The sequence below is a fragment of the Prosopis cineraria genome, unplaced genomic scaffold (assembly GCF_029017545.1).
Source record: "Prosopis cineraria cultivar Desert tree isolate PC_DT_omini unplaced genomic scaffold, ASM2901754v1 PC8, whole genome shotgun sequence".
Lineage (NCBI taxonomy): Eukaryota > Viridiplantae > Streptophyta > Magnoliopsida > Fabales > Fabaceae > Prosopis > Prosopis cineraria.
This window is the reverse complement of record NW_026555339.1, coordinates 328,283-355,488: the sequence shown is the minus strand read 5'-3', so window position 1 is coordinate 355,488 and position 27,206 is coordinate 328,283. Positions and strand designations below refer to the sequence as shown.

Here is a 27,206-nt window from a genome sequence, read left to right as displayed (position 1 = left end):
ATTTTTTATGTTGATGAAATCTAAATATATCATAGTAAAAAATATTCATACAATAAATTTTAAAAGCTTGATTATTATAGGAAAAAGTAATTTTGTTTAAAGAACATATGTTAACCATAACCTCTTAATTTTTAAATAAGTGATTTTATAGCAGATATCAAACATATGAAATTCAATATATCTTGAAATTTTTATTGTAATGCTTGACAAAAATTGTTAGTAATAATTCTCATAAGTTCTTCCATCAAAAATAAAATAAAAGCAAAATTAAATGAAATCAATACTTTAAGGACAATTATAACGTTATTTTGTTAAAAATAAGTAAATTTTATGACAATTATATCTTCAAATTACTAAAATAGTTGGATTATACATGTATAAAAGACTACTATATGATTAAAATGAGAATTCTATTTAGTATCTCAAAGCTTACGTAATATGCTCACTTATAGGGACCGAAAATATATAACTCCTATATTCTATTTAAAAAAATAAAAATGTTAGGAGGGCCTGTGGCCCTTGCTGGTCCTCCCTTGTCTCCACCTCAGATTATATCCGTCTCCTAACCTCACGCTGCAAGTAATCTCTGTATATCCTTCTGCAAAGAGGAAATAGCATGGTAAGGATAAACCATTTTCAGAGTTCTTCAGCTTCATACCTGACCACAAACTATGCTCTGTGATGATTGGGCCCATCAATATTTAGTAACAAATTACGAAACACTTTCATTCGAGCTTTCTTTCTAACGATCACTGTCTTTGGCTTTGATATACCGTCATGGATGGCAAGCACTTCTGGAACTGCCTATATGCACTCTCTCTCAAAATTTTCTCATTCAAGAACATTCCATAATTCAGAAGCAGAACCAGGTTTACTCATCTGATGCAATACTCTTGTCTCTTATCCTAGACTCAAAGATTATCCTCTGCTAAAAAACTCACTCATTCCCTCCTGCCTTACAGCTTCAAAGAATCTTTATGCCTGCCAACTTAATCTCAGATATAGTTGATTGATAAACTATAATTGCAGTTTTCCCTCCTATAACATTATTATGTTGTAGCTCCACAACCGCAAGACCCGTTACTTTCGGTTTCAATCTAGCGTAACAGAAAACATAAAGCATAATTGATTGAGAATCTTACCGTGATACAAGTTCAATGTCGTCATGCAAAAAATTGTTGAAATGATAAATTATTAAATTTCATAGTTCTTCTATCCAAGTGTCGTAAAAACAAAACTGAGTCAATCAGGCACTAAGGTTAACGCACCTCAATTTGAAACGGTGAGGTTGTTGGTGGGTATCTGTTAACAACTTTACCGTTTTTATCAGCCAAGAATTTCTCAAAATTCCACTTCACAAGATCACCCAAAAAGCCTCCGGCACTGGATTTCAGGAACTGATATACTGGAGCTGTGTTTGGTCCATTCACATCAACCTGTTACAGAGCTTTGACTTTATTTACTAATATTAACTGAGCTACAGTTACTAACTGAAATAAAAATTGGATAAATTAAACCTTATCAAAGATTGGAAATTCTGCTTTGAACCGAGTACAAGCAAAGTCTTTAATTTGAGGGTTTGATCCAGGCTCTTGCCCACCAAATTGATTGCAGGGGAAAGCTAAGATCTCAAATCCTGGAGGGTGGAAACAAACACACAAGGCACTTGGAATCATTAGGATAATGAAACAAATCACACAGGGCACTTAGAATCATAAGGATAATGAAACAAATCACATCCTTGGCTAAAAGTCTTGGTCCCATGTTTCAAAGAGCAACAATAAACTTCAATAATTCACTAGAATGGACTTACACTCAACCTATCCATCATGAATTTGAATAAAGCTATCACAAGAGGCAATGAGAATATATAGTTAAAACCACAAGCAACCACTAGCTTCCCATGTAAACATATACCCGATGAAGAAAAACATAAAATGAAAATGCTTTTCCCAGCGATTTCATCAACAATATGGTGTCTTGCGAAATTGAAATATAAAACATTAAGGATATAGGTTCCACATGATCAACTAATTCTAGTTGGTATCTACATATAAAAATCCAAAAAAATTCGACCTGAAATTCAACAGCAGAAACATTTAAAACTTCTACAGAAAATCTTACTAAAAAATTCTTCCAAGAAGCACAAACAAATATCATCCATGACACAGCATACCTTGAGCTTTGTATTTTTCGTATATGTGTGACAGTTCTGAGTAGTTTGATGATGTTAAACCACTGCCATTCAGAGAAAATTTATTCAAGTTAATCAAAACTGACAGAAACTTGGACATATATAACTGTACAATTTCATGAGGGACTAGGAAGAAAGCCTAAAAGAGGGCAAATTTGGCTACAATGCAAATTCTTTTAGGTACATAGCATCCTCGTGGATTCAGTACCATCTCGATGCAACGTTGACAATCAAAAGAACGTTCCCCTTGAACTTGCTAAGAGAAACATCCTTCCCATCAATATCCTGCACCATATAATAACCACGATCACATTATCCAAGCTTGAAATTACGGTTCTGGCAAAATCAATTACCAATTCTGTCAACATATATATCCTGTGGCCATAAATGACAGCCTACACCAAGTTAAAATTCCAAGGACATCAAGCTTCAAAAAGCAGAGAAACAGAAACGCGAGACTCACCAAGGAGCAAAATGGAATCATGAACTAAGGACGACGAGAGAAGAACATATACTGTAGCGGAAATTTCTATGATCAAATTAAGAGGAACAAAGAATTGAAATTTGGCCGATACCTTGACAGTGAAATCATGAATGCTTTTCTCTGTGGCCGCTCTGGCATGAACACCAAAAGATCGAGATTTATGAGTGAAACCTGGAAAGCCGGATGAAATCTGAGGAAACCCGTGTGCAAAGAAGGCCGACTTGGAGGAACCAATTGAGGTTTTAATGGATGGAACGGTGAAGGCCATAGAGGGCCATGAAGATGAAGAATTCGGGTTCACTTTAGCTTGACTGAGATTGTGAAGAGGAGTAATGAAGAAAGGGGCTGCAGCGAAAGCCATGGAAGCCGAATAACCGCTTGAATCGCGAAGCCTTGCGAATACGAATCCGAAGTCTATCCGCAGTGCGCGCTGGCGGAGCAAAGGTTGGGACTTTATGGGCCTCTCTGTTTATGAAAATGGCGCTTACACGTAGCCACGTGGGTTTCCGGACCCCCCCCCCCTCTTTCTTTGTTTTTTCTTTTTTTACTCTCTCTCTCTCTCTCGCAATAAACACACGAGGAGTACAGATCCAGACCTGGGCCGAGATTGTTCTCGACTCACGATCAAGATCGATTTCGATTTGTTTGGTCTAATTGTAGTTTGAATAATAACATCATCAAATTATATCCAAAAAAAAAAACAACATCATCAAATGAGTTAACCTTTCTGATGAACTAGTTATTCTTTTATGCGGTTCTTAAAACAATACTCAGAATATCAATCTGCATCGAACCACTGAACATATTTGGGAGAAATGTCGATCGAGTTAAGATTCTCAATTTTTTTTTTTCATTTCGTGTAAATTTTTCAAGAAATAAAAAAACAAAAATCTTGGAGCGTTAATATAGACACGCAACCCGGGGAGACATTTATAGCTTAACATACAGGTTTAAAAACAGAGCGAGCGCTTCATCAGTCGTTTACTGGTTTATGAATAAAAAAAAAAAAACAATACATGGGCTATCATGATTGACAAATTTAGTCTTTTAGCATATAAGCGGGCATCATCAATGATACAGGCTTGGGGCTTCTACATAAGCACAAATCACACTCTGCTTTCTGGGCCCTGGAATGGCTTAGCTGTATCACTTTCATGGACTTCTCGTGTGTGACTTGCAATCTAGATCCTCGATATGTCCACGTGTCTGCAACTAACATACCGACACACAAAAACATGTAAATGCACGTGTATATGCATATATGGAGAGGGAGGGAGGGAGAGAGGAGGGAGGAGTGTATGAGCGGCTGAAAAATGCTAGATCAAAGCAGAGGATCTGAATTGGTTATGAATGAATGATCTGCATTGTTGAGAATGGAAAGCAAGATGGGTGCACTAGAATCAGAATCATTTATAAAGGCTCGAGTAAAAGGAAATTATGAGTCTAATGACATAATGTGTGCTCCATGAATGAGCAGCATTACATTGTTGGGAGACATGTGAACGTGGTTTAGCTACCATATATTCGGCGTACTGGGCATGTGAATTCCCGGATTTGAATCAAGATCTGATCTGCTGCCTTATTCAATGTTATTATTAACCTAAGATTTCATTCTCTGTATCACGATTCTTGGATCTTTCACTGCTCATGCTCCCACAATTAACAAGTACCCACGCAAAATTGTGTGATTGCGTCAATCTCTTCCTAACCTTATCACAATACCAAAACAGCAAAACAAAGTGGGTTGCAATTACAAGGCAGATCTTGCCCTGTATGACTTTTTATTTTTTTGGGTAATATACCATGTATGACTTTAAAACAAGGGAGTTCAATATTTAAAACAATGTGATAATTCAGGGCATTGTATTTTACTTTAAAAACCTGTTTTCTTCCAAAGCCAAGAGCTTCAACTTCCACATCGTGCTGTGTTCTAGCACATGTTACAAGACTCAGGCTCATTAATTTGTTATTAAGCCCCACCAATTGTAGTTTAAAATAACATATAGCTGACAAAACTTGGCGTCTTTCTCTTGTTTAACAGTTGAAAGAGTCTTGCGCTGAGAATGCTCCACATGGAAGATAACCTTGGACCGACGTCATTTTACTACGGTATTTTTGGCTGCAACATCACATTAACTAAAGAAAAAATTACAAAAAAAAATTATTATTGAGAGATCTCATAAATTTTATAATATACTCTCAGATTTCAAATTTTACTCATTAGCAACTTGATAAAGACTCTTTGCAAGTTATAAATAACTATTATTCAATTGTCAATGTCTTTAATTAAGTTATTAATATACAAGACTTAAAATTTAGGAGTGTTTTGTAAAATTTATTAAACTTTTCAGTTAAACTTCTTTTTATAGGATCTGAATGCAATTTTCTCTTAATTAAATATGCTACCATGATGTTGCTGCACCTGTGCATTTCCTACAATAGTTTACAGGCGTCTGGTTGTCTTGGTCCTGCCAAGAAGCATGTTATGCTTTGTATCATCATTTAAAAAATAAATTGTATTTTTTATTTAAGAGCATCAAATTTTTTTCATTTTTTACTCGTAGAAAATGATTTTATTTTATTAAGAATAACAACAAATAATATGGATAACGCTTCTGAGCTCGGAGCCGCTTTTGATATCAAAAATTAACCTGAGCATCTTGACTTTGAGTAATGTTTTTAAATACTTAATTAATCGGTTGGATGACAAGGCACTTTTTTTCTATTTTTTTTATCTGAAATCATACGCTCAGAGCTTGAATAAAATTTAAAAAATACCGGAAAATCAAGAACAGTGAAGAGCCAATCTTTTTTCTTTTTTTAATAAAATAGAGACAGGTAATAATGTCACGAGGCGTTGTCATTGCTCCTCGACGAGTCGCTCAGAAACTCAGAGGCACTGATAAAGGATTGTCCTATGAAAATTCTACTATTTTTCTTATCACTTGCCGCCGTACTACTTCTCCTTCCTATCTCTTCCCTCTCCCTTCTGGTCCAAAGCTGTCGCTTTCCTCGATTCTCTCAACCCCTTTAAACTTTCTCATCCTTCCCTATCCTCCCAGAAAACTATAAAATATCCTTCTAGGTCTTCCTGAGTCGCTGAGAGATACTTTCAAGTCACTCTCATTTGCCGTTGGTTTCATTTTAACTCTGATAGTCTGATCTCCGACTCTGTGCGGGCCTCTGTTGGCTGAGTGAGTATGCTCAGATTACGGATTCTAGTTTTGACCTGTGATTTCTTTTTATTCATTTTTTTTTACTTTATTTTCTACCTCTTTTATCTCCTGGGTCTTCCTTGATTCTGCCATCTGGTTGATCTTCAACCTCTGTTGTTCCAGAATAATTCTCATCAGCCAATAGGGCACTTCCAGATTTTTTTGTCATAATTTAACCTGTAATTTCGCTTGTTGAAACTTATAACTGCAATACAAAATTCTTAAAACTTTATGAATTGATTTGATTCTGATTACATTTGCAAAAAAAAATGTAATTCCATCAATCTGGAGTTCTGCACTTAACAATTGATAGCCGATGTACTTGTTATATATTGCTCGGTTAATTTTGCCCATTCTGGTGCTGTCTGATTCCTTCGTGAGCTTACACTACCCACCTTAAGCATTCTGTTCATTATAGTCATGCTGCAAGTTTATTTATAATATATTTCAAAACAATATCTTTATTATCCCTTAAACACGAGTACTTGTTAAATTGGTGGAAACTTATATGGTTTGATCAGCTGCTTTTATTCCCATTTGCATAACGGCTTTTTTGCTTCATGATGTGCCTGCCTAACCTGGGCTTCTTGCTGAACCTTGTGTTTCCTATGTGTACTTCCCTACCTTCATCAACAATACAGGTGTTGCTTCTCTCAAATTGTATCATGCAACATATTTGTGAGATCCTATTTCCTTTTGCTCTTATTCTGTTGTTCATCTTCCAACACAAATAATGACTTCCCTCCATTATGTGCCGCAGTTTAAGATCATTCTCGATGTCATTTTTACTAAACTGTGTCAGTGAGAGAAAAGAACCTGCAATTTTATTGGTTTGAGCCATCATCCTAGTTTCAAACTTATATTCTCTCTATCTGCATATCTACTCACAAAATCGCTGGATTTCTCTCAATTGTTTACCGTGGTTCTTTCACATGGAAGAGAATTATATGATATGAAACGAGGAATTTTTAGTTTCATTGCTAAAAAAGAATATTTGCTCCTTGAGATCTGATGTGCATTTCTTTATTTCTGCAACATTTGTAATTACAGGACACAGCTTCAAATGAATTTTGAATTTTCTTGTCTGTAACTATTGTTTTGGTCTAAGTTTTGCTTCAGTTGCCTCGGAGATATTAAAGTAGCGCCTCTGTGCCTGAGTTTAGAGAAGAATGGGGGTTTACCTTAGCACTCCTAAAACTGAAAAGTTTTCCGAAGATGGTGAGAATGGCCATCTTAGATATGGTTTATCGTCCATGCAAGGATGGCGTGCAACAATGGAAGATGCTGTGAGTTTTTATTCAAGTATTCGCTAGTTCTATATATGAAATACCTTTTTCACACGAATCTTGAATCCTGTAAAATAAATATGAGTGACCACATATGGGTTATATATCAAGTAATCAAGAGTGCCGAAGAAAAGTATGCCACATCTTATCAGCTAACAGTAATTCTGATCTTATTTTTACACGTTGACTTAGTTTTAGTGCATTACTTTATACTTTTTTTTTTTTGTCTTCATGATATCTTCACATTTCTAACATGAAAGGAACGGTTCTCCTGCCATTTCTTTGGAGTATGAGGGGGTGTTTGGGGCTATATCAACAAAATTTCTGTTGTGGGTAGTAGGGTTCTGCTTTAGTGCTTTTATTTATTCGAATCTTCCACATGGCCAGTTTATAGTGGGCATTTTAAATACCTCTTTTAGTGTTGCTACACTCTGTATTTTTGGTACAAACATATAAAAACTTGATTCAAAATCTGTAGGAAAATTGGAAGTCCCAAAGTTTCCTTGTAATTTTGATGTTAATAGGGGAATAAGATGATATTTTCATCCCTTTTTATTGATATAATAAAGGGCCAATGAGATTACTGGTCAATTGAATTGGCATTTTACAAATAATATGAATTACTCGTCTTCATCATTTTGGAATTTACATCACAATTCAATGAACTTGCTTTTACATATACTATTAATACGTCATTGATTTTTATAATCCTTTTCTCTTTTCTTAGCATGCTGCATATCCTGATCTGGATGCGTCCACTTCATTTTTTGGTGTTTATGATGGGCATGGAGGTAAGATTTAAAAATGTTTGGCTACTTGGGCTGATGAAAGTCTTTATCTCAACTTTAAAGCTGATGGCTTCTAATGTTGCGTTGTTCTTGATTACTTTTTTTTGGTTTCATGTTTGTCATTTAATAAGCAAAATGAGAACAACAACGATAACAAGCCTTATTCTGCTAGTTAGGGTTGGCTAAAGAATCAAATTATGTTGTCTATAACAAATTAATGTGAGGGAGAAGTTCTCAAGGCAAGAAAATGAAAAGAAGAAGAAGAAGAAGAAGAAGAAGAAGCTTTTCCAATCTCTGAATATTTTTTTTCTTGCAATAACCATGCTCTTGACATTAGTGTTGTTTTGTCCTTTTATCAGTTTTTCCAAACAAAAAATTAGTTGAAGTTATTTTTCAGCTGTGATTGATTGTATGTAACTAAGTGTAGAAAGTGTGAGTACGCTAAAATTGTAGGATGTGTGAGTATGATTTTGGTCACCTCTTCTAGGGAGGAAAAGAAAGTAGGAATTACGGGTTGGATGTGGGGTTGGTACTGCAGACTTGCAGAAGAATTACAGGTTGTGTGTAATAAATAGTGTGTTCTTTATGGTTGCTAACTGTGCCCTTGTACTTTTTAGGGAAGGTGGTTGCAAAGTTTTGTGCCAAGTATCTTCACCAGCAGGTGCTTACAAGTGAATCATATCAAGCAGGAGATATAGGAACCTCTCTTCAGAAAGCCTTTTTCAGGTTAGTGAAAGAGCGGAGCTTCTCTTGTTTAGTCACTTAAGGTTGAAAATCACTGCTTGCTTCCAAATATTTTTTTGGTATGCAAGTCCTATAGTTGACATTGGGCTCATTCTATTGTCCTATAGATGCATTCCAATAACTTGAGTAATTGGAAGACTATGATAATCAAGTATCTAGCTTTCCTTGATGGTCATCCATCTTTTCAGTTGCTGCTTATGGTGTAGCACATGTTTCAGTGTTTCTCAATTTATTTCTTTTTTCTTTTAAACTTATATGAAGCTGAGAAAATGAATTATGACATTACCTCCTCTCAACCCTCTTGGAAAAGAAAGAGATGAAAAAGGGAAGTGTTTGCTAGTTCCTCGCATACACTTCACTATCTTCCTACACTTTTTTAAACTGGCCATTTTATTTTTATGCAGAATGGATGAGATGATGCGTGGCCAAAGAGGATGGAGGGAATTAGCAGTCTTGGGGGATAAGATGAACAAATTTACTGGGATGATAGAAGGGTTGTTTTGGTCTCCCAGAAACAGTGATAATAATGTTCACGTTGATGATTGGGCTTTTGAGGAGGTCGGTGTAAATAGTTTAGGAGGGTTATCGTAAACTTTGATCTCAACATTGAAGTGATCATTGCTTTTATTTTATATTTAGATGCCTGAAACAGGTCTTTGAGCAGAGATATGTTTTCCTTTCCACAATAAAATGTCTTCTTTGCGATCCCACCTAGTGGGATAAAGCTTATTGTTAATGTAATAAAATTTCTTCTGTTTTTTTTTTTTTGTACATACAATACTTACAACTTAATTGGTGTAATTAGGGCCCCCATTCTGATTTTGCTGGACCAACTTCAGGAAGCACAGCATGCGTTGCAGTTATTAGAAACAATCAGTTAGTTGTTGCGAATGCTGGTGATTCACGTTGTGTGATATCTAGAAATGGTCAGGTAATTTATGGAACAGGACTTCTTGAGCCTTTTTATCATGCTAAGTGCTTTTATACTTTACTACTACCTTCCTCCCAAATTATAAGGCACTTTTGAATAAGTTTCTCCGTACCAAAATATAAAACACTTTGAGTAGATTAAGATTTCTTTAAATGCATCAATTCCAATATTATTCTTCCTATCCCTATAATTAATTTCCATCTCTTTTCTTTTCAATATATTAAATTATGGGTATTTTTGAAAGTTTATACTTTTTATTTTGGGAAGATAAAGTTGTTAAGTGTATTTAATGAGGTTTATTGGTATGTGAGATTTTGTCTAAAAGTGTTTTATAATTTGGGATGGATATATTCTTAAGGTATGTCAGCATGTCTTGTATGTATACTGGTTGAAGCTACTGAGACAACTTCTTGAATGTCTACAAATATACTCTATATATTTTATCATGTGGATTCTATAATGATTGTTTACAACTGAAGATAATTACAGTTACCGATTTTCTGACTCTGGTTTTTCCTACAGGCATACAACTTGTCAAGAGATCACAAACCTGATCTTGAAGCTGAGAAGGATAGAATTTTAAAAGCGGGTGGTTTTATTCACGCGGGACGAGTTAATGGCAGTTTAAATCTGGCCCGAGCTATAGGTAAACCTTGTGATATTTAATTTAATTCCAAATCCCGCTGCTACCCTCTTTTTTGTTTTTGGCAGGTTAAAGAAATTAGTAGCCATGATAAATAACAGAATTATAAATGGAAGGCAACTTTCTAGAATAAGCTAAGATTTCGAGTTCATTTAAAATTTCACATGCATGACATTCTCTTGTTTGCGCTGGACGCACATTTCCCTTGTAAAAGAATTTCTTTCCCCTCAATAATTTTTATAATTTGTGTTTTATTGCAGGTGACATGGAATTTAAACAGAATAAATTTCTGCCCGCTGAAAAACAAATTGTGACTGCCAATCCTGATATAAACACTGTTAAGTGTTTTATTTTTATTTGAAATTCAGCTAACTTAATTTGTTTGCAACTCGTTGCAAGCATTTTCCTTTTAAATATTGGTTTGTTCTGGCTCTCTCAGTTTTTTGTTCTCAACATTTTATAGGTTGAGCTTTGTGAAGATGATGAGTTTATGGTGCTAGCATGTGACGGCATATGGTATGCACCTAATATATCTGTATTCCAGTTTTAATTCTGATTTTTTCAGACATTTGGAGAGGGAAAAAATGGTGATTGAGATAATTAAAATGTACTGTGCAATTGGGTTCTCGTCTTAGACATTCAATTCAGATGACTTTTTTCAGTTAATTGTGGCGTGAGAGAAGCTCATTTTTTCGTGCATATAAATATTTCTGTTCACACCAACTCAGTAAGTTGCATACTTACTGAGTAGTGACTAGAGAGTGGTGATGTGCTTTTCTTTTTCTTTTTTGTGTGCAGGGATTGCATGTCAAGCCAGCAGTTGGTAGATTTTGTGCATGAACAACTGCGTTCGGTGAGTTTGAACTTGTTTCCTAATAAAATTATTAAAGTAGTATAGATGGTTATTAATGAGGATGATTATAAAGAGATATGTATTAATAAAAGAGTAATTGATCACAAATGCAGGAAACTAAACTCTCTGTGGTGTGTGAAAGAGTTCTTGATCGGTGTTTGGCACCGTCAACTGTGGGCGGCGAGGGATGCGATAACATGACAATGATATTGGTGCAGTTCAAGAAACCCACTCAATTCACAGCAGCAGTAGCAGAAGAGCAATCCTCTGAAGCTGAAGCTAATACGGAGGAGAGAAGCCAGAGTGAATGAGTGGGCTTTGTTTTCCAAATGTAGATTGTATAGTGTGTGTGACTGATCCACTGGTTAGAATAATACACAAACGCAACAATCCTCCGTATTTGATGTATAAAATATCAAATGTTGTACCTTGTCGCCTCCTCCTTCTTGCGTTTGCTTCTGAGCTGCTCATTCTGCTTTGCTGCGTTTGTAACTCTTAATCATCAGTATTTGTAAAAATTTATAATTATAATTGTACCAGTTTTATCCCCTATTTTTCTCAGTTTCAGATCCCTCGTAAGTGCAGGATCTGTAAATTCTGATATGATCATAATCCGTTGGATCAGTGTAAGTCAAATAATAGTGAATGATCTCCTTGAGTATCATGAACGTATCTAAGTGTCTGTTAATCCCTCTCAGGTGACATTATTCCAAGTTTCTAGCAATCTTATGTTATACTTCCTCTATTATTTTTATTTATAAATTACTTTCAGCAAGTTTATCCAGAATTATAAAAAATTTTAAATCTCATTAATTTTATTTTAAATTTTAACAAGTTTTTATCTCTACGTCTGACAAAAATAAAAAGAATTATTTTTAATAATTTTTTTAATATTTAATAAATAAAGGCATAAAGGTGAAGAATATGAAAAATAATAATGTACCTTATAAATAAAATTAAAATTAATTTTTTCTCTCTACCTTAAAAGTAAGTATAAATTTTACTTCAAGAAACCTTATAAACTCCTTGCTTTGAGGGATTTGAATCCAATTTCATGGATCAAAATAGTTTATCCAAGGATAAATTGGCTCACTAGTAAAAAAAAAAATCTTGTATTCAAAAAATATGAACTGAGTTTTTAAAAATTTAAGAGTATAATCAATTCACATTAATGTATAAAGAGTTTATCATTAAAAATTTATAAGTGATTTATTATTGATATATAATGATATATTATTGACAAATATAATAAATCGATTATAATGCAAAATAAAATAAATATTAAGTTGTTTGCTTAATTTAATCTTATAATATAGGTTATATTTACAAAAAGTCTCTTTATCTGATTAATCTATTGAGGAAAGAAACTTAATGCTATTCAAAAGATATGGAAAGTATAATTTATTTCAAACTCTGCATTCTATACAAAGTTTATGGCCTACATTTTTTGTGGTTGTATACCAAAAAAAGGAAATAATTTCGAAATTATATTGAACGAATGCAATAAAAAAAATTAATTTAATTTCTTGAAATGAAATTTATTACCGAAGTAAAATTAAAACAAGCACTTATTGGTGGATTCCTGTGTATGAAATGACATATGGTTTTTCCTTGAGTTTGATTGGTTTACGTCTCCAGACTTTATAATAAAGTAAAATTAAATTCGTTAAAAATAAAAATGAATGGGCAGAAACAGAATAAAGATTCCAGGAGGGTGTATTAGTAATTTGGAGCTATTCACAGTTTGTAAACAACGTGGTTACAAAAGTGCAATCTTGATCTTGAGCCATTTATCTGCAACATGATAACCGTTCCTTTTTTTACTCCACTTCCTCCCTTCAAGTTCCGCTTTATTAAGGCTGAGAATAGGTTAAGTCCCAACAGAAATTTACAACCCGACCTACTTCAAACAACATAACTTATTTATTAAAAAAAATTATATACTTAGTTTTATATATTTAAGGAAGTTGTTTCCAATTAAATTAAAGCATGTATATCTATTATAGATGGTTTATTCTGTAATAAATTCCTATTATTAATATTATGAACATATTAAAATTCACATGTCTTGATTTTATTGGCTGTAAGTATATAAAAGTAAATATATAAGTCTTGCCCTTTACTAAATAAGTTCAGGCCAAATTTAGGCCTTTAATTAGGTTTATTTAATTAAATAGGCCAGACTTATTTTTCAAAGTCTAACCTATGACCCCAATAGATTGGCCTATTTGTGTGTGTGTGTATCACAAACACATCAACTTCATCTTTTGATTCTTAATTAATCTATTTTTTTTTTCTAATTATATTTTCAATCATATTAAATTTATATATTAATTTTAATGTTGTTACTTTATTGTTATATTGTATTGTAGTTGGTAAGTTCTTTCAATTATTATATATTATAATTAATAAATCAGATTATATATTGTATACTATAATAGTTTTAAAGTATATTTAAGACATTTAAAACTAATGCAAGCTTATTTAAAAAGATTATTTTTAAGCAGGTTTTTAAATAAGCTTTCAGGTCAAGCTTTAAGTAAGCTCAAACTTGAATTGTGAAAAAGCCTTATAAAAAAACCTTATATAGGTTTTAGGTCAGGCTCAAACTTATTTGGTTAAAATTTAGCTCAACTTAATCTATTTTCAGCCCTAAATAACTACAAATCCTCATATTACTACAATCCTACTCTGGATAAATTCATAATTTCCTCCTTGATTTGGTTTTTGAGGCAATTATGAATACCTGATAAATTCACAATTTTCTTAAGTCAGAGAGGAGGATGGCTGTCGATGAGGTACTATATTCACGTTGACAGGAATGAGGAAACTGCTTTGTGATTTTCACTTTTCAGATTAAATGTTTTTTGGGGCATAGAACCAACGAATTAATGTATCTACTTTACCAGGAAAAAAATATGATTCCGTTTCCTTTAATGCAGAACGAGAAATGGCAGGAGAAAGGGAAGGAGGATCAAGTGTGTGAAGCGAAGGCAGAGAGAGTGAAGTTACATCTGCAGAAAACAATTCTGTTAAAAATTGATCAAACTAGTGGCACTTTTTTTCGAATTATTACATGCTCGATTTAGCTTTTTCTCAGTGAATTCTGTGGTTCGAGAATTAGATTCTTTAATAATTAAAAGGGGATTTTATATAGCAAAACTCGATTTCGCTAGGAGTATCGTTGGATGAGAAAGTGAAACAGAAAAGCTTTCAAATTTTGATATTGGAAAGACAAACACCACGACAATGTAATATATGCATATAGGTATCATTACCACTAGAGTGTGGAATCAGATAGATACCTAAATTTTTACATATGAAGATAATAATTGGAAAAGAATCATATAATCCCCTCAGAAAGAATAAAACTCTCAATAAAAAATCAGTGATTGCTTGTTACTATTCTAAATCTCCAGCATCAACGAAAATGGAGCCATTTGCATCAGAGAAGCCACAAAGCCAGTACTCCTCCAAGAGCCGCCATTAGGCCAACCTGCAGAGCAGCGGCGCCACTAGTGGGAGCTACGGCAGGACCTTCGAACTCCGCCGGAGAAGGCGCCGGAGAAAAGCCCATGTGCCGGTTTCTCGGAGTGAGAACAACCACAACGAGCTTTTGGCCCTTCTCGCAGTGCCCATTTGCTCCGCTAATGAAATAGAATGGTCCAGGACGGTCAAGCTTCACCTTGGTGTTGCCATCATTATATTCTCCTACGGGGTTGGAGGTATTGCAATTAGCATAACCTTCCTTGCTTACTTGCAACACAGAGTCTCTCCCGCCGTCATACTTCCACACTGATCACAACAAAATCAGGGATATACTATCATCAAATGTTACGCGAAACAGAAATGCGCCGGAGGAGAAAGGAAAAGAAAATTGAATGTACCAAGATGGTCGCCGACTTGGAAGCGAGACCTTTCGGCCCATTGATTGAGAGTGTCAGATTGAGAGGAGGGGATCTTCCATGCATCAGTCTTGCCTCCCACCAAGATTTCCCTAGCTGCAGATAGGCCGAAGAGAAGGAATAGAAAGGCGAGAGAGGAAGCTGTTGAAGAAGCAGCCATTGATTCTGATACCTGAAGGGAAGAGGGAGAGCGTCAGATGATGCAGGCGGAGATGTTTTGTTTTGTATTGCAACAGCTCAAGAGGAGTTTGGAGGTATTTATGGGGGAAGAGGGAAGGAACTAGCCGTTGAAGGGTTGAGACTTGAGAGAGTGTATGGACCATGGAGTTGGGGCCACATGCCTTGCGGGCTGCGTGGGAATCGATGATCGATCGGAACGGCTTTGCCACGAGTTTCGCAACAGTGGGACCCACTTGCGTTTGGGATATCAAAGACGAACGTCGTTTTATATGTTGTAACGGTTACCGGAAGCGGATTTTGCTCAGGTGTATGAAAATGGTTGAAACGGACAAACTGCGCAGTTGTCAGTTGAAACAGAACATTCACGGTTTCTCGGATTGCTTCTCAATCTTCAGTAGTTCAATTCCTTCTTGGACCACCAAAGTCCAAAGCTTCTAGGAATTTCTTTTCGAGACTTGATTAAAACTGCTAGTGCGTTATGGAGATCAAAAATTTGTTATCCTGCCGGTGCCATTTGTTTCCTTAAAATATCGGTGACCCACGAATTTTGGGCTTATCTCAATTCATTGTATCGTTCTCCATGTATGACGCGAATTCTATAATTACATTATTCATGTATCCAATAAAATATACATAGCGCAGCTCATCTCACCTCAAATAAAACATTGCCCTATGATCCAGTTTTACTTTAATTTTTGTTTTAAAATTTGGCGCTTCTGTTATATCATCATGGAATTCCTCGTGACATTAAGCTCTGCAAATTTAAAGAATCAAATCTCCTTTGTCCGTTACGTTATGGTTTTGGTTTTGGTCAATGGAACAGCTACAACAGTTACATGCAGGGCTTATCCTCCTGGCTGTGCAACCTGATATGCGAACGGTGCCGTTTTATCGAATTCAACCCGTGGCATTTCTAGAACACTGTGCACATGATATGGCCGTTTTGGACACCCCAATTTATCCATGATGCGATACTGAGAGTTCTCTCCTGCTTTAACTAATTGTGTCAACCTATATTGATGAGTTAATCTTGTAGGCGCCAAGATCATTATCGCTAACTTGTCCACGAATTACTTTTTTACTTGTGTTTTACTTTTCTCGGTCAAAGATCACGATAAAATTTAAATGGTATAATTGATTTTTCAAAGTCCATGCAATATATAGGTATCGATTTTCTTTTCTCGATCTCCAGCATCCTAAGTTTTTGACCCAGATCAATCCGTTGGAACTTGGAAGCTCTTTGAAGACATACAATCAAGAATTTAGTTGGTGTTGCATATTTTAAGGTTGAATCTCAAGATCTCTAATTAAATAGAACCAATTTCCTAGGCAATTGATCCAAGTGTCCAGTAATTTTTTAAAAAATTTTGAATAGGATATGAGAAATAATGGGTGAGACTAAGCTTGATTATTGTAAAACGCTACAGTAATCAGCTTGGGCTTCATCTCATAGATCTGTTACATTCTTGTGGGGAAAAAAAACCTATCATAATTCACGAGAGGCAGAAGAGGGGCATGCATGGCGACACATGGCAGTAACGTGTCAGGAAGGCATGATGGTGCAGCAAACTTGGCAAACAGAGTGGGTTCTTCTTGTAGCTGGGTGGAAGCGAAGTGGAAAGAGTGGAAGGATGGCGGGTGAAGAAGAATGGAGGAAGAACGCGGACACTCATAAGATGAGTGCGGAGGAAGTGAAGGCCGCCGGAGTGGAAGCCTCTAAGAGACCGCCCGGCAGCGGCCGCCACCCTGGAGGCATTCTTCACCAGAGAAGAGCTCTTCCCTTCAGTTTCACGACTATCACTCTCACTGGCTTATTCCTCTCCGCCACCATCGGATATTTCGTCTTATACGCCCACAAGAAGCCTGACGCCACTGCCTCCGATGTTGCTAAGGTTGCTGTTGGCGTTGCTGACGCTCACGACACTCGCCCCGGCAATTAGCTCCCTTTCATTCTGTCTTCGCAATCTCCTCGGCACAATCTGTGTGTTATGATCTCTTTCTTGGCAATCTCTGTTTTGATTTTGACCGCGTTCACGTGTTTACATGCGTAGTGTTCTCATCTCCTTTCTTTAGAAGCCCATCACAATCATTGTAATTTTACTTCTTTTAACACCACAGTCCTACCAACAAACATTTCTTTCTAAATCCAATTATCCTATATATGCAACATTTATTACTCTTACTATTTCTCCATACAATAGCAATATTGCCTGTAGATCGTATTCGCAATGACAGTTTCTCCTGATATGCACAAGAATTTCATGCCAGGTACTGAAACGAAAGAATCAGTGTCTTGCAATTCAAAATCGTATAGAATACGTTACATCTGAACATGATATAAAACGCTCGAATTTCAAAACCTCGCACAAATTTTCTTCGTACTTCAAGAACTATAGCAGATCAATCAGAACAACTAATTTCTATAACACTTTGCAATAAAAAAGAATTACTATGACGCTTAATCAATTTTCACCGAGGAGTAGATAAGCCTTGTGAACCAGAAGCACGCATAGAATCCAATGGTACCGGTTAGCACAAAAAATGCATACGAAGCTATGAGCATGTACCCAAAGTACAAGATTCCAGACACCATCTTGGTGATTTCAAGCTTGGTGAAGAAGTAGAATGTCGCGTAAAGGAATAGGTAGAGTGCAGAAGAGCCGGATGTGAGGTATGACCGCCACCACCACAAGTAATCCTCACTGCACAGCTGGAAGTAGCACAGCACAATGGTTATCTCCGCACAAGTAATGACCAGGATTACGAAGACCAAAAAGAGGAAACCGAAGATGTAATAAAACTGGTTCAACCAAATTGAGGTGAGGATGAAAAACAGCTCGATGAAAACGGCTCCAAATGGAAGTATTCCCCCAATCAGGACTGAGAAAACCGGGTTCATGTACCAGGCCTGCTCGGGGATCTGCCTCGGGATTTTGTTAGTCTTCACGGGATTCTCAATTGCAGGCTTCTTGGATCCAACATAGCCGCCCACAAAAACCAGCGGAACCGAGATCCCAAACCATAAAAACATCAGTGCAAACATAGTACCAAAAGGCACAGCCCCAGATGATTTTTCGCCCCAGATGAGAGCATTTAGTACAAAGAAAATGGAAGAGACGATTGCAGGAAACATGACTGCAGTCCTGAAGGCGATTTTCTTCCACTCTGTTCCTTTAAACATTTTATATAAGCGGGCAGAGGAGTACCCGGCAAAAAGTCCCATGAAGACCCAAAGCAAAAGCATGGCTGTCATTAGTCCACCTCGGTTTGAAGGAGAAAGGAACCCAAGGATAGCAAATATCATGGTTACTAGTATCATTCCAAAAAACTGGACACCGGTTCCAACATATACACACAGCAACTCCGAGTTGTTAGGGGGCCTAAAGACATCCCCATGGACAAGCTTCCAACCAGTCTCTTCTTGGGCTTCTTCCTGCGTCTCAAGCTCATTGTATTTCGAGATATCACGGTAAAGTGTGCGCAGCATTATCATTGCCACCATACCCGAGAGGAAGAGAACAATCATCAACGAGTTTACAATTGAGAACCAGTGAATTTGGTCATCACTCATCAGCAAATAAGCATCCCACCTTGAAGCCCACTTTACATCACTCGGCTGTAGCCAAAGGTCAAGGCAGCTCTCAAGAATAAGACAAAATACCAACACCATGATAATAACAAATAATAATAGCAGGAGCAGTAAAAATAAAAGTATCAGGAGTCAAATTTATACGAGGAAAAATAGAAAGTATAGCAAAACCACTAAATAGCTCATACTCAATGCAGAGAGATGATAATAATCCTTTAGAATGGCTATGGCACCAGGAAATTTGTCCCGTTACTCCTAAACAAGCATACATGTAACATGATATCATGTCCATAATAATCTCACCTGAAACTCAACATCATACGTGAATATTATCTCACTATTCTCTTCAACCTCTTGAGGAGTGTTGGAATTAACAACTGTGCGTTTAGTATGAGGGTCACACGTCATCAATCGGGTCTTATCCTCCCATTTCCCTTCGTATTCATGTTTAACACTGCACAATAACAATCGAATCAAGAAAAATCAATTCTATATACCATAAATGAACTTATCAACATGAATAAATGCGTAGAAGAGGTAGGAATCAAAATTAATGACCTGAACGGCTTAACCTCAAAACCCACAATTCTAGCCGATTCAGTTACGTCGTCTTTATGAAACTTGACAATAAACGACAAGTGGTTGTGGATAAAATACTTCTCCTCTTTACTCTGAGAAATTAGACAACATCAGCACGACGAAATAAATGACACGCAACAAAAGGCCCATAATAGAAAATAACGAGTATACCCCACTATATTGCCCCTTAAGCCCAACATGGAAACCAAGCTGATAAACAGTAGAATCCTGATCCATCCGCTTTAGAGGAACAACAAGAGGAAGGTTATCAAGGATCCTGCACATAAAAAACAGTACCATTACAATATATATATATATATATATATTATCAAAACAGTAGATGGAATATACTGGCAAAAAAATGTAGGTCAGTCACTGGCATGCATACATGTTCACACGGTACTCATCATCAATCTTCTCTTTAAACTCCTTTGCAGTTTTGGCATCAAGTTTAAGCTTGCAGACAACATTGCACATTTGTGGCTCACGCATTTTGAACTGAAAAATATCTAACTTAGAATCGGACGCAAAACATGATAAGCAACAGGTTCACCATAAGGTGCAAAATTAAACTAACCACATATCGAGAATTTTCAATGCGATCACCACGAAGCACTTCACCAAGATTTTCTGCACTATCCAAAATTTTTCCAGGACTACAATAAGGGAGAGAATAATATGAGTAAGGCAGTTGAGTCTTCGTCGATGTTAATTTGTTCACTTTCACTTGCAATGTATCTCCCTGCACCAAAGCAATATTGAAAATGTCTATTAAGACAGATCTATAAATATATCCTAGAAATTTATTTAATTTGTTTAAGCATATCAGGAGCGCCAGAAATGGAAATATGACATACATCACATTCATCAAATTCAAATCTTTTACAAGTTTACAACAGAAGCATCCTATGCACACGGCCATCAAAATGAAAGCCAACTTTTCGAGCGGTTTCAACGAAAACAAGACACATTTTATTCGATTAATACACTCCATCAGTAGTTATGAAATTAAACGGTTGTAAAGGATAGTCCAACCACGCTCAGACGCGTAATGTAGAAAACTATAAATATAAACACCCTCAGTTGCGATTCCTGACATCCATCATCTTTAACAGCTAGCTAATTCTATAGAAAAATTTTACATCAAAAGCTCCAAAACCCAAATGACTCCTCGGCAAAATCCGAATCTCTTTCCAGTTTCAGAAAATACCAACGACAATATTATAATCCAAAAGACCCTCAACAACTAAACATTCACGGGGAAACAACAGTGCTCAGTTATATATTATAGCGCAATGTTGGGTAAATGAAGGGGGGAAATGAAGAGCGAGTATCGAATAGTAGTGTTTCAATGTTCTCCAATCCTCGGAATCTTAGGAAGCATAAATGAACACAAAGAGAAGAAAGAAAAATAAAAAAGACAATATCAAATTAAGGGCAAACCAGTGGACGTTCTTCAATTAGGGGATCTACTAGAGTTAAATTTCCCACATTCAATACGCTCCCCGCGCCCCATTTTTCAATCGCACAAGGGGTTGAAAAACCTAGAAACTGTTATGTCTGGCAGGTATCCGGATCAAGAAGTTTGTAAGAATCTGAGAACAAATGAATATGTGAGCGAGTAGTGGAGCTGACCTTATGAAAATCCTGCGGAGCGACGCCAGGGAGATAGAAACAGTGAGCACCATGAAGGAGAAGCAGAAGAGTAGCAGCGAACGTCAGAGTTCGGAAGGCGTAAGATCTCCAAAACGCCATGGCGCTAGAGATCGAAAGGCAAAGCGATGCAGATCTTAACAAAGGAGGCACTCCTTCAAATGGTTGCTATGTCCGTCGTGAGTTGCAAGGGAGAAGGACAGGGAAGACAAAAATATTAAAGATCAGCAGCGACTTGATAGAAGAAGACTAGGAGATTTTCTCCGGTAACAGGTTGGGTACGGTTCCACCTTCCATTTACAGATAGTGCCACGTAAGTGCTTCGAGTTGGATCTGACCAAAACGGTTGCCTTGTTTCTGTATCTAATGAAGGTCAATATCGGGATTTCAGCAAAATGTGAAGGAAGGAACCTACCTGTGACGAAGATAGAATTTTCATGAGGTTAAGATATCCTAAAAGTTTTCGGAACGATCCAGGACAATCAAGAAGGCCCCGGAGTCTTTTGAAATACGCCAGTATGACCTCGAAAGACCTAGATATCTCTAGAGTAGTGTAGAAAGCACTTGAAGCATTCAGATCATTCTAGAGATATCTTGCTCTTGTACATTCTAGTAGTCTCCTTGTAATTATCAAGATATTTCTTGTAGATATTTCTATAGAATTATCTAGAGATAGAATGTACACCGTTAGATCGAATCAATCCCAACCGTCCATTAAGGAGGTGGGAATTTTCTAGAGAAAGGGGGAGGCCTGTAAATACCCCCTCATCCCTCATTTGTAACTCACTCAAGCATAGTGTAAAAGATCTTAAAGTTCATTCACTCAAGCTCTCTACTCTCTATTTGCGCATCTAGTTCTCTTAGCCTCTTTGCCTACTTGTGGGATTCGGCTGATTTAGCAAAGATCAAGAGAGGGATCAAGCTAAGGCCGGCACGGTTCAAGGGAAGGGAGTTCTAAGGCCGTGACAACGTGGTATCAGAGCCAAGGTTCGAGGGAGCCGTGGTTTCAATAGTGCTACTGGTAGGCAAGAATGTCAGGTGTGACTGAGGAGACTCTTGCTCACGACGAAAAGAGGGGAAGGGAATCCCAACCTCCACACCAAGGTGGCAAGAGGACACGAGGCTCTAGTAAGGTACGTTCAGAAGACCTTACTATACTCTCTATAAAAATTGATGCTCTAGATAAAGCAATGGAGGAAATGGTGGGTAGAGTAGCGAAAGTTGAAGGTGATATAGGTACGTTGGAAAGCCACACTCTCAAAGAACTTGATGAGGTAAAGAGTAGTGTGGATACCTTGCAAAACTCTGAGGATCAACGGGAGGATGCCGTAAGGTCCTTAGAGACAAAGGTGATGGATGCCATCACCACGATGCAACAACAGCTCAACACTCTCAAGACTTCCTTAGAAGAAAGAGGAAGAAGCCCACTATTGGATGGAAATAGTGGAGTAAGGGAAGTCAAGTTAGATCTTCCCAAACCCAAGGAATTCAAGGGGGTACGAGACGCCAAGGAAGTTGAGAACTTCTTATGGCAAATGGAACGTTATGCTGACACCTTAGGGATGATTGATGATCAAACCAAGGTACGTATCGCAGCCTATTTCCTTACAGACAATGCCATGCTATGGTGGCGAAGGAAGCATGCAGACATGGACAAAGGGCTTTGCACAATCAATACTTGGGAGGACTTTAAGAAAGAGCTGAAGAGGCAATTCTATCTAAAGAATGTGGTCTACGAGGCACGAAAGAAATTGAGGGATCTCAAACATAAGACCACTATCTCTAACTATGTACGAGACTTCACTTCTTTAACACTTCAGATTCCTAATCTGAGTAGTGAAGAAGCTCTCTTCTATTTCATTGATGGTCTCCAGAACTGGGCCAAGCACGAGCTATAGAGGCGTGACGTGAAGACCGTTGATGAGGCAATTACAATAGCCGAAAGTCTCACAGAGTACCATAAGGAAAAAGGTGAGCCCTCTAAACCCAAGTCTTCCAAACCTAATTTTGGAAAAGGTGGGGGAGACAAGGGTAGGGGGACATCCAAAGGGGGTGATAGCAGGTTCCTACAGAAGAAACAACCTGAAGGACAAAAGAAGACCTTCAAGGAACAGACGGGATGCTTTGTGTGCAAAGGCCCTCATCGAATGAGAGAATGTCCGAAGCTAGGTATGTTGGCAGCCATAATGGAGAAGGCTGAAGAAGAAGAGCCTGAAGCGGAGATGGTATCTCTACGACTCCTCAATGCTTTAAAGGTCAAACCCTTGCTAAAGAATCCTAAAGGTAAGGGCTTGATGTATGTAGACGGGAAGTTGAATGGATCACCTGTCACCATAATGTGTGACACTGGAGCTGCCCATAATTTTATCACTCCAGAAGAGGCCAAGAGAATAGGCCTCAAGGTGGTGCAGGAGGGAGGAAGTTTGAAGGCAGTTAACTCACCTCCTAAGCAACTATGTGGCATAGCACAAGGAGTTAAACTATGTTTGGGGAGCTGGAGTGGTAAGATAGACTTCTCCGTAGCTCCTATGGATGACTTCAAGGTCGTGCTGGGACTTAAGTTCTTCAGACAGGTAAACGCTTACCCCATGCCCTATTATAATTTACTTTGTATACTCGAGAAGGAAAACCCTTGCTTTGTGACTACAAGAAGGGTGAGCGGTGGACACCAACTCTCGGCCTTGCAAGTCAAAAAGGGAATAAAGAAGGGAGAGGCTACGTACTTGGCAACACTAAAGGAGATTGACCCTGGGAACAAGATTAAGGAAGAAGTCCCTCCCATAGTTACCCATGTTCTGGTAGAGAACCAAGACATTATGCCTGCTGAGTTGCCCAAGAAGCTTCCACCACGTAGAGAGGTTGATCATGAGATCGAGCTGGAACCAGGAACTCGGCCACCAGCCATGGCGCCATATCATATGGCACCACCTGAGTTGGAGGAATTGAGAAAGCAACTAAAGGAGTTGATCAACGCAGGTTTCATCCGACCATCAAAAGCACCTTTTGGGGCACCGGTCTTATTCCAAAAGAAGCAGGATGGGTCCTTGCGCCTATGCATCGACTACCGGGCTCTCAACAAGGTAACTATTAAAAACAAATATCCTATTCCTTTGATAGCTGACTTGTTTGATCGCCTGGGAAAGGCAAAGTACTTCTCCAAATTGCATCTAAGGTCTGGGTATCATCAAGTTCGAATTGCTGAAGGAGATGAACCCAAGACCACCTGTGTGACACGATATGGGTCCTTCGAGTGGTTAGTCATGCCTTTTGGACTAACCAATGCACCAGCCACATTTTGCACTTTGATGAATAAGATCTTTGATCCTTATCTCGATCGGTTCGTGGTGGTGTACTTAGACGACATTGTTGTCTATAGCAACACACTGGAGGAACATGTTGAACACCTCCAGATTGTGTTCAAGACCCTTCGTGAAAATGAGCTTTATGTGAAGAAGGAAAAGTGCTCTTTTGCTATGGAGGAAGTCTCTTTCTTGGGACATGTCATCTCACATGGCTGCCTCAAGATGGATGAGAAAAAGGTACAAGCTATAAAGGAATGGGAGCCTCCAACATCTGTGGCTGAGCTGCGATCCTTCCTGGTATTAGTAAACTATTATCGACGATTCATCAAATGCTACTCGGCAAGAGCTGCCCCTCTCACAGAGTTGTTGAAGAAGAACAAATGTTGGACTTGGATGGAAGAGTGCCAACGAGCCTTTGAGGACTTGAAGGCGGCAGTCATGGAAGAACCGGTGTTGATACTTCCTGACTTCTCCAAAACCTTTGAGGTACATACTGATGCCTCTAACTTTGCTATAGGAGGTGTCCTAATGCAAGAGAGGCATCCTATTGCCTTTGAAAGTTGCAAGCTAAATGATACCGAGAAGCGGTACATGGTCCAAGAAAAGGAGATGACGGCCATAGTCCATTGCTTACGTACCTGGAGGCATTACTTGCTACGGGCAAAGTTTATCATCAAGACGGATAATGTGGCTACTAGTTACTTCTAGACTCAGAAGAAGTTGACGCCAAAGCAAGCAAGATGGCAAGACTTCTTGGCTGAGTTTGACTATGTGTTAGAGTATAAGACAGGAGCAGCTAATGTTGTTGCTGATGCTCTAAGTAAAAAAGCAGAACTAGCAACCTTAACCCAAGTCAGTGGGGACTTGGTCGAAAAGGTTAAGGAAGGAATGGCTCAGGATCCCATAGCCCTACAGCTAATGGAACTAGCAAAAGAGGGGAAGACTAAGAGATTCTGGGTGGACGATGACATCCTTTACACTCTAGGAAGGCACATGTATGTCCCTAAATGGGCAAACCTAAGGAAGGAGCTGATCAAAGAGTGTCACGACTCTAAATGGGCAGGTCACCCAGGTCAGAGGCGAACTTTGGCTTTGTTAGAAGCAGCCTATTATTGGCCTCACATGAGGGAGGATGTGGAACTTTATATGAAGACTTGTCTTGTATGCCAACAAGACAAGGTAGACAACCAATTGCCTGGAGGACTGCTCGAACCCTTACCTACACCGAGCCAACCATAGGAAAGTATTTCCTTAGACTTCATCTCAGCATTACCTAAGTCAGAAGGATTTGAATCCATCATGGTGGTAGTAGATCGATTCTCCAAATATGCAACTTTCATAGCTACCCCGACAGACTGCACGGCTGAGGAAGAGGCTCGGATGTTTTTCAAAAATGTGGTAAAGTATTGGGGCCTTCCTAGAACTATTGTCAGTGACAGAGATCCAAGGTTCATAGGAAAGCTATGGACAGAACTATTCAAATTATTGGGGACGGAGCTACACTTCTCAACTAGCTTTCATCCTCAAACAGATGGGCAAACTGAGAGGGTGAATGCTTTGCTTGAGTGCTATTTGCGGTACTTTGTTAGCGCCAATCAAAAGGACTGGGCTAAGTTGCTTGATGTGGCTCAGTTCTCTTACAACTTACAAAGGAGTGAGGCGACAGGGAAGAGTCCATTTGAGATTGTGATAGGACAACAACCGATCACCCCACATGCCCTCGCAATCTCCTATAAAGGTAAGAGCCCTGGAGCTTTTAACATGGCTAAGTCTTGGCAGGAACGGGCAGATGAAACAAGATCATTCCTCAAGAAGGCTGCTAAGAAGATGAAGAAATTTGCAAACAAACGGAGGCGTGCAATAGAATTCCAAGTGGGAGACATAGTAATGGTAAAACTTCTCCCACAACAATTCAAAGCCTTCAGATCAGTACACAAGGGCCTCATTCGCAAATATGAAGGTCCTTATAAGGTAATCAAGAAGGTAGGGAAAGTCTCATATAAATTGGATCTCCCTACTAATTTAAAGATTCATCCTGTCTTTCATGTTAGCATGTTGAAACCCTATCATGAAGATCAGGATGACCCGACCCGAGGAACATCATCACGTGCCCCACCGACCATCACTAAAGCATATGATCGAGGACTTGAAGAAATACTTAGCCATCGAGTTATGCGAAAAAGAGGTGTGCCACCAGACACACAATACTTGATCAAGTGGAAGGGATTGCCAGAGAGTGAAGCAACATGGGAATCTCAAAGAGATCTTTGGCAATTTGAAGAACTACTTCGATCTTATAGAGATGATGCTGTGACGAGGACGTCACTCGAATAGGTGGGGGAGAATGTGATGAAAATAGAATTTTCATGAGGTTAAGATATTCTAGATGTTTTCAGAACAATCCAGGACAATCAAGAAGGCCCCAGAGTCTTCTGGAATACGCCGGTATGACCTTGAAAGACCTAGATATCTCTAGAGTAGTGTAGAAAGTACTTGAAGCATCCAGATCATTCTAGAGATATCTTGCTCTTGTACATTCTAATAGTCTCCTTGTAATTATCAAGATATTTCTTGTAAATATTTCTATAGAATTATCTAGAGATAGAATGTACACCGTTAGATCGAATCAATCCCAACCGTCCATTAAGGAGGTGGAAATTTTCTAGAGAAAGGGGGAGGCCTATAAATACCCCCTCATCCTTCATTTGTAACTCACTCAAGCATAGTGTAAAAGCTCTTAAAGTTCATTCACTCAAGCTCTCTACTCTCTACTTGCGCATCTAGTTCTCTTAGTCTCTTTGCCTACTTGTGGGATTCGGCTGACTTAGCAAAGATCAAGAGAGGGATCAAGCTAAGGCCG

At 38.0% G+C, this 27,206-nt stretch overlaps 6 protein-coding genes across 8 annotated transcripts; 3 read left to right on the top strand and 3 right to left on the bottom strand.

Annotated features, from left to right (window-relative positions):
* Positions 1-604: 604 nt before the first annotated feature.
* On the bottom strand, positions 605-3,138 carry LOC129317840 (probable phospholipid hydroperoxide glutathione peroxidase). The gene is made up of 6 exons (XM_054962240.1): positions 2,770-3,138; positions 2,403-2,479; positions 2,177-2,238; positions 1,518-1,636; positions 1,269-1,436; positions 605-1,097 (listed from the first exon to the last, which is right to left on the bottom strand). Exons 1-6 carry the CDS (start codon positions 3,037-3,039, stop codon positions 1,050-1,052), a joined length of 744 nt encoding a protein of 247 aa, XP_054818215.1. The 5' UTR covers positions 3,040-3,138; the 3' UTR covers positions 605-1,049.
* Positions 3,139-5,548: 2,410 nt separating this feature from the next.
* On the top strand, positions 5,549-11,690 carry LOC129317834 (probable protein phosphatase 2C 60). Of its 3 annotated transcripts, XM_054962233.1 has the most exons (12): positions 5,549-5,872; positions 6,535-6,571; positions 7,013-7,179; positions 7,907-7,970; positions 8,585-8,693; positions 9,116-9,269; positions 9,517-9,642; positions 10,165-10,288; positions 10,546-10,622; positions 10,749-10,801; positions 11,084-11,138; positions 11,252-11,690. In XM_054962233.1, the coding sequence occupies exons 3-12, from the start codon at positions 7,063-7,065 to the stop codon at positions 11,447-11,449; spliced, it is 1,077 nt and encodes a 358-aa protein (XP_054818208.1). In that variant the 5' UTR covers positions 5,549-5,872; positions 6,535-6,571; positions 7,013-7,062; the 3' UTR covers positions 11,450-11,690. The 3 variants fall into 3 exon arrangements, with proteins under 3 accessions (XP_054818208.1, XP_054818207.1, XP_054818209.1); XM_054962232.1 differs by lacking the exon at positions 6,535-6,571; XM_054962234.1 differs by lacking the exon at positions 6,535-6,571 and having other exon boundaries at positions 7,002-7,179.
* A 2,648-nt stretch (positions 11,691-14,338) lies between these two features.
* On the bottom strand, positions 14,339-15,256 carry LOC129318995 (early nodulin-like protein 1). Its single transcript, XM_054964027.1, has 2 exons — positions 15,026-15,256; positions 14,339-14,933 (listed from the first exon to the last, which is right to left on the bottom strand). The coding sequence occupies exons 1-2, from the start codon at positions 15,201-15,203 to the stop codon at positions 14,584-14,586; spliced, it is 528 nt and encodes a 175-aa protein (XP_054820002.1). The 5' UTR covers positions 15,204-15,256; the 3' UTR covers positions 14,339-14,583.
* A 1,555-nt stretch (positions 15,257-16,811) lies between these two features.
* Positions 16,812-17,243, top strand: LOC129318834 (uncharacterized). Its single transcript, XM_054963806.1, has one exon. It carries the CDS (start codon positions 16,855-16,857, stop codon positions 17,161-17,163), a length of 309 nt encoding a protein of 102 aa, XP_054819781.1. The 5' UTR covers positions 16,812-16,854; the 3' UTR covers positions 17,164-17,243.
* Positions 17,244-17,495: 252 nt separating this feature from the next.
* On the bottom strand, positions 17,496-21,313 carry LOC129318833 (transmembrane 9 superfamily member 8-like). The gene is made up of 7 exons (XM_054963805.1): positions 21,027-21,313; positions 19,969-20,133; positions 19,780-19,889; positions 19,563-19,668; positions 19,371-19,483; positions 19,116-19,266; positions 17,496-18,839 (listed from the first exon to the last, which is right to left on the bottom strand). The coding sequence occupies exons 1-7, from the start codon at positions 21,144-21,146 to the stop codon at positions 17,682-17,684; spliced, it is 1,923 nt and encodes a 640-aa protein (XP_054819780.1). The 5' UTR covers positions 21,147-21,313; the 3' UTR covers positions 17,496-17,681.
* A 762-nt stretch (positions 21,314-22,075) lies between these two features.
* LOC129318287 (uncharacterized) lies at positions 22,076-25,585 on the top strand. Its single transcript, XM_054963020.1, has 3 exons — positions 22,076-22,834; positions 22,943-24,967; positions 25,055-25,585. Exons 1-3 carry the CDS (start codon positions 22,076-22,078, stop codon positions 25,583-25,585), a joined length of 3,315 nt encoding a protein of 1,104 aa, XP_054818995.1.
* Positions 25,586-27,206: the final 1,621 nt, after the last annotated feature.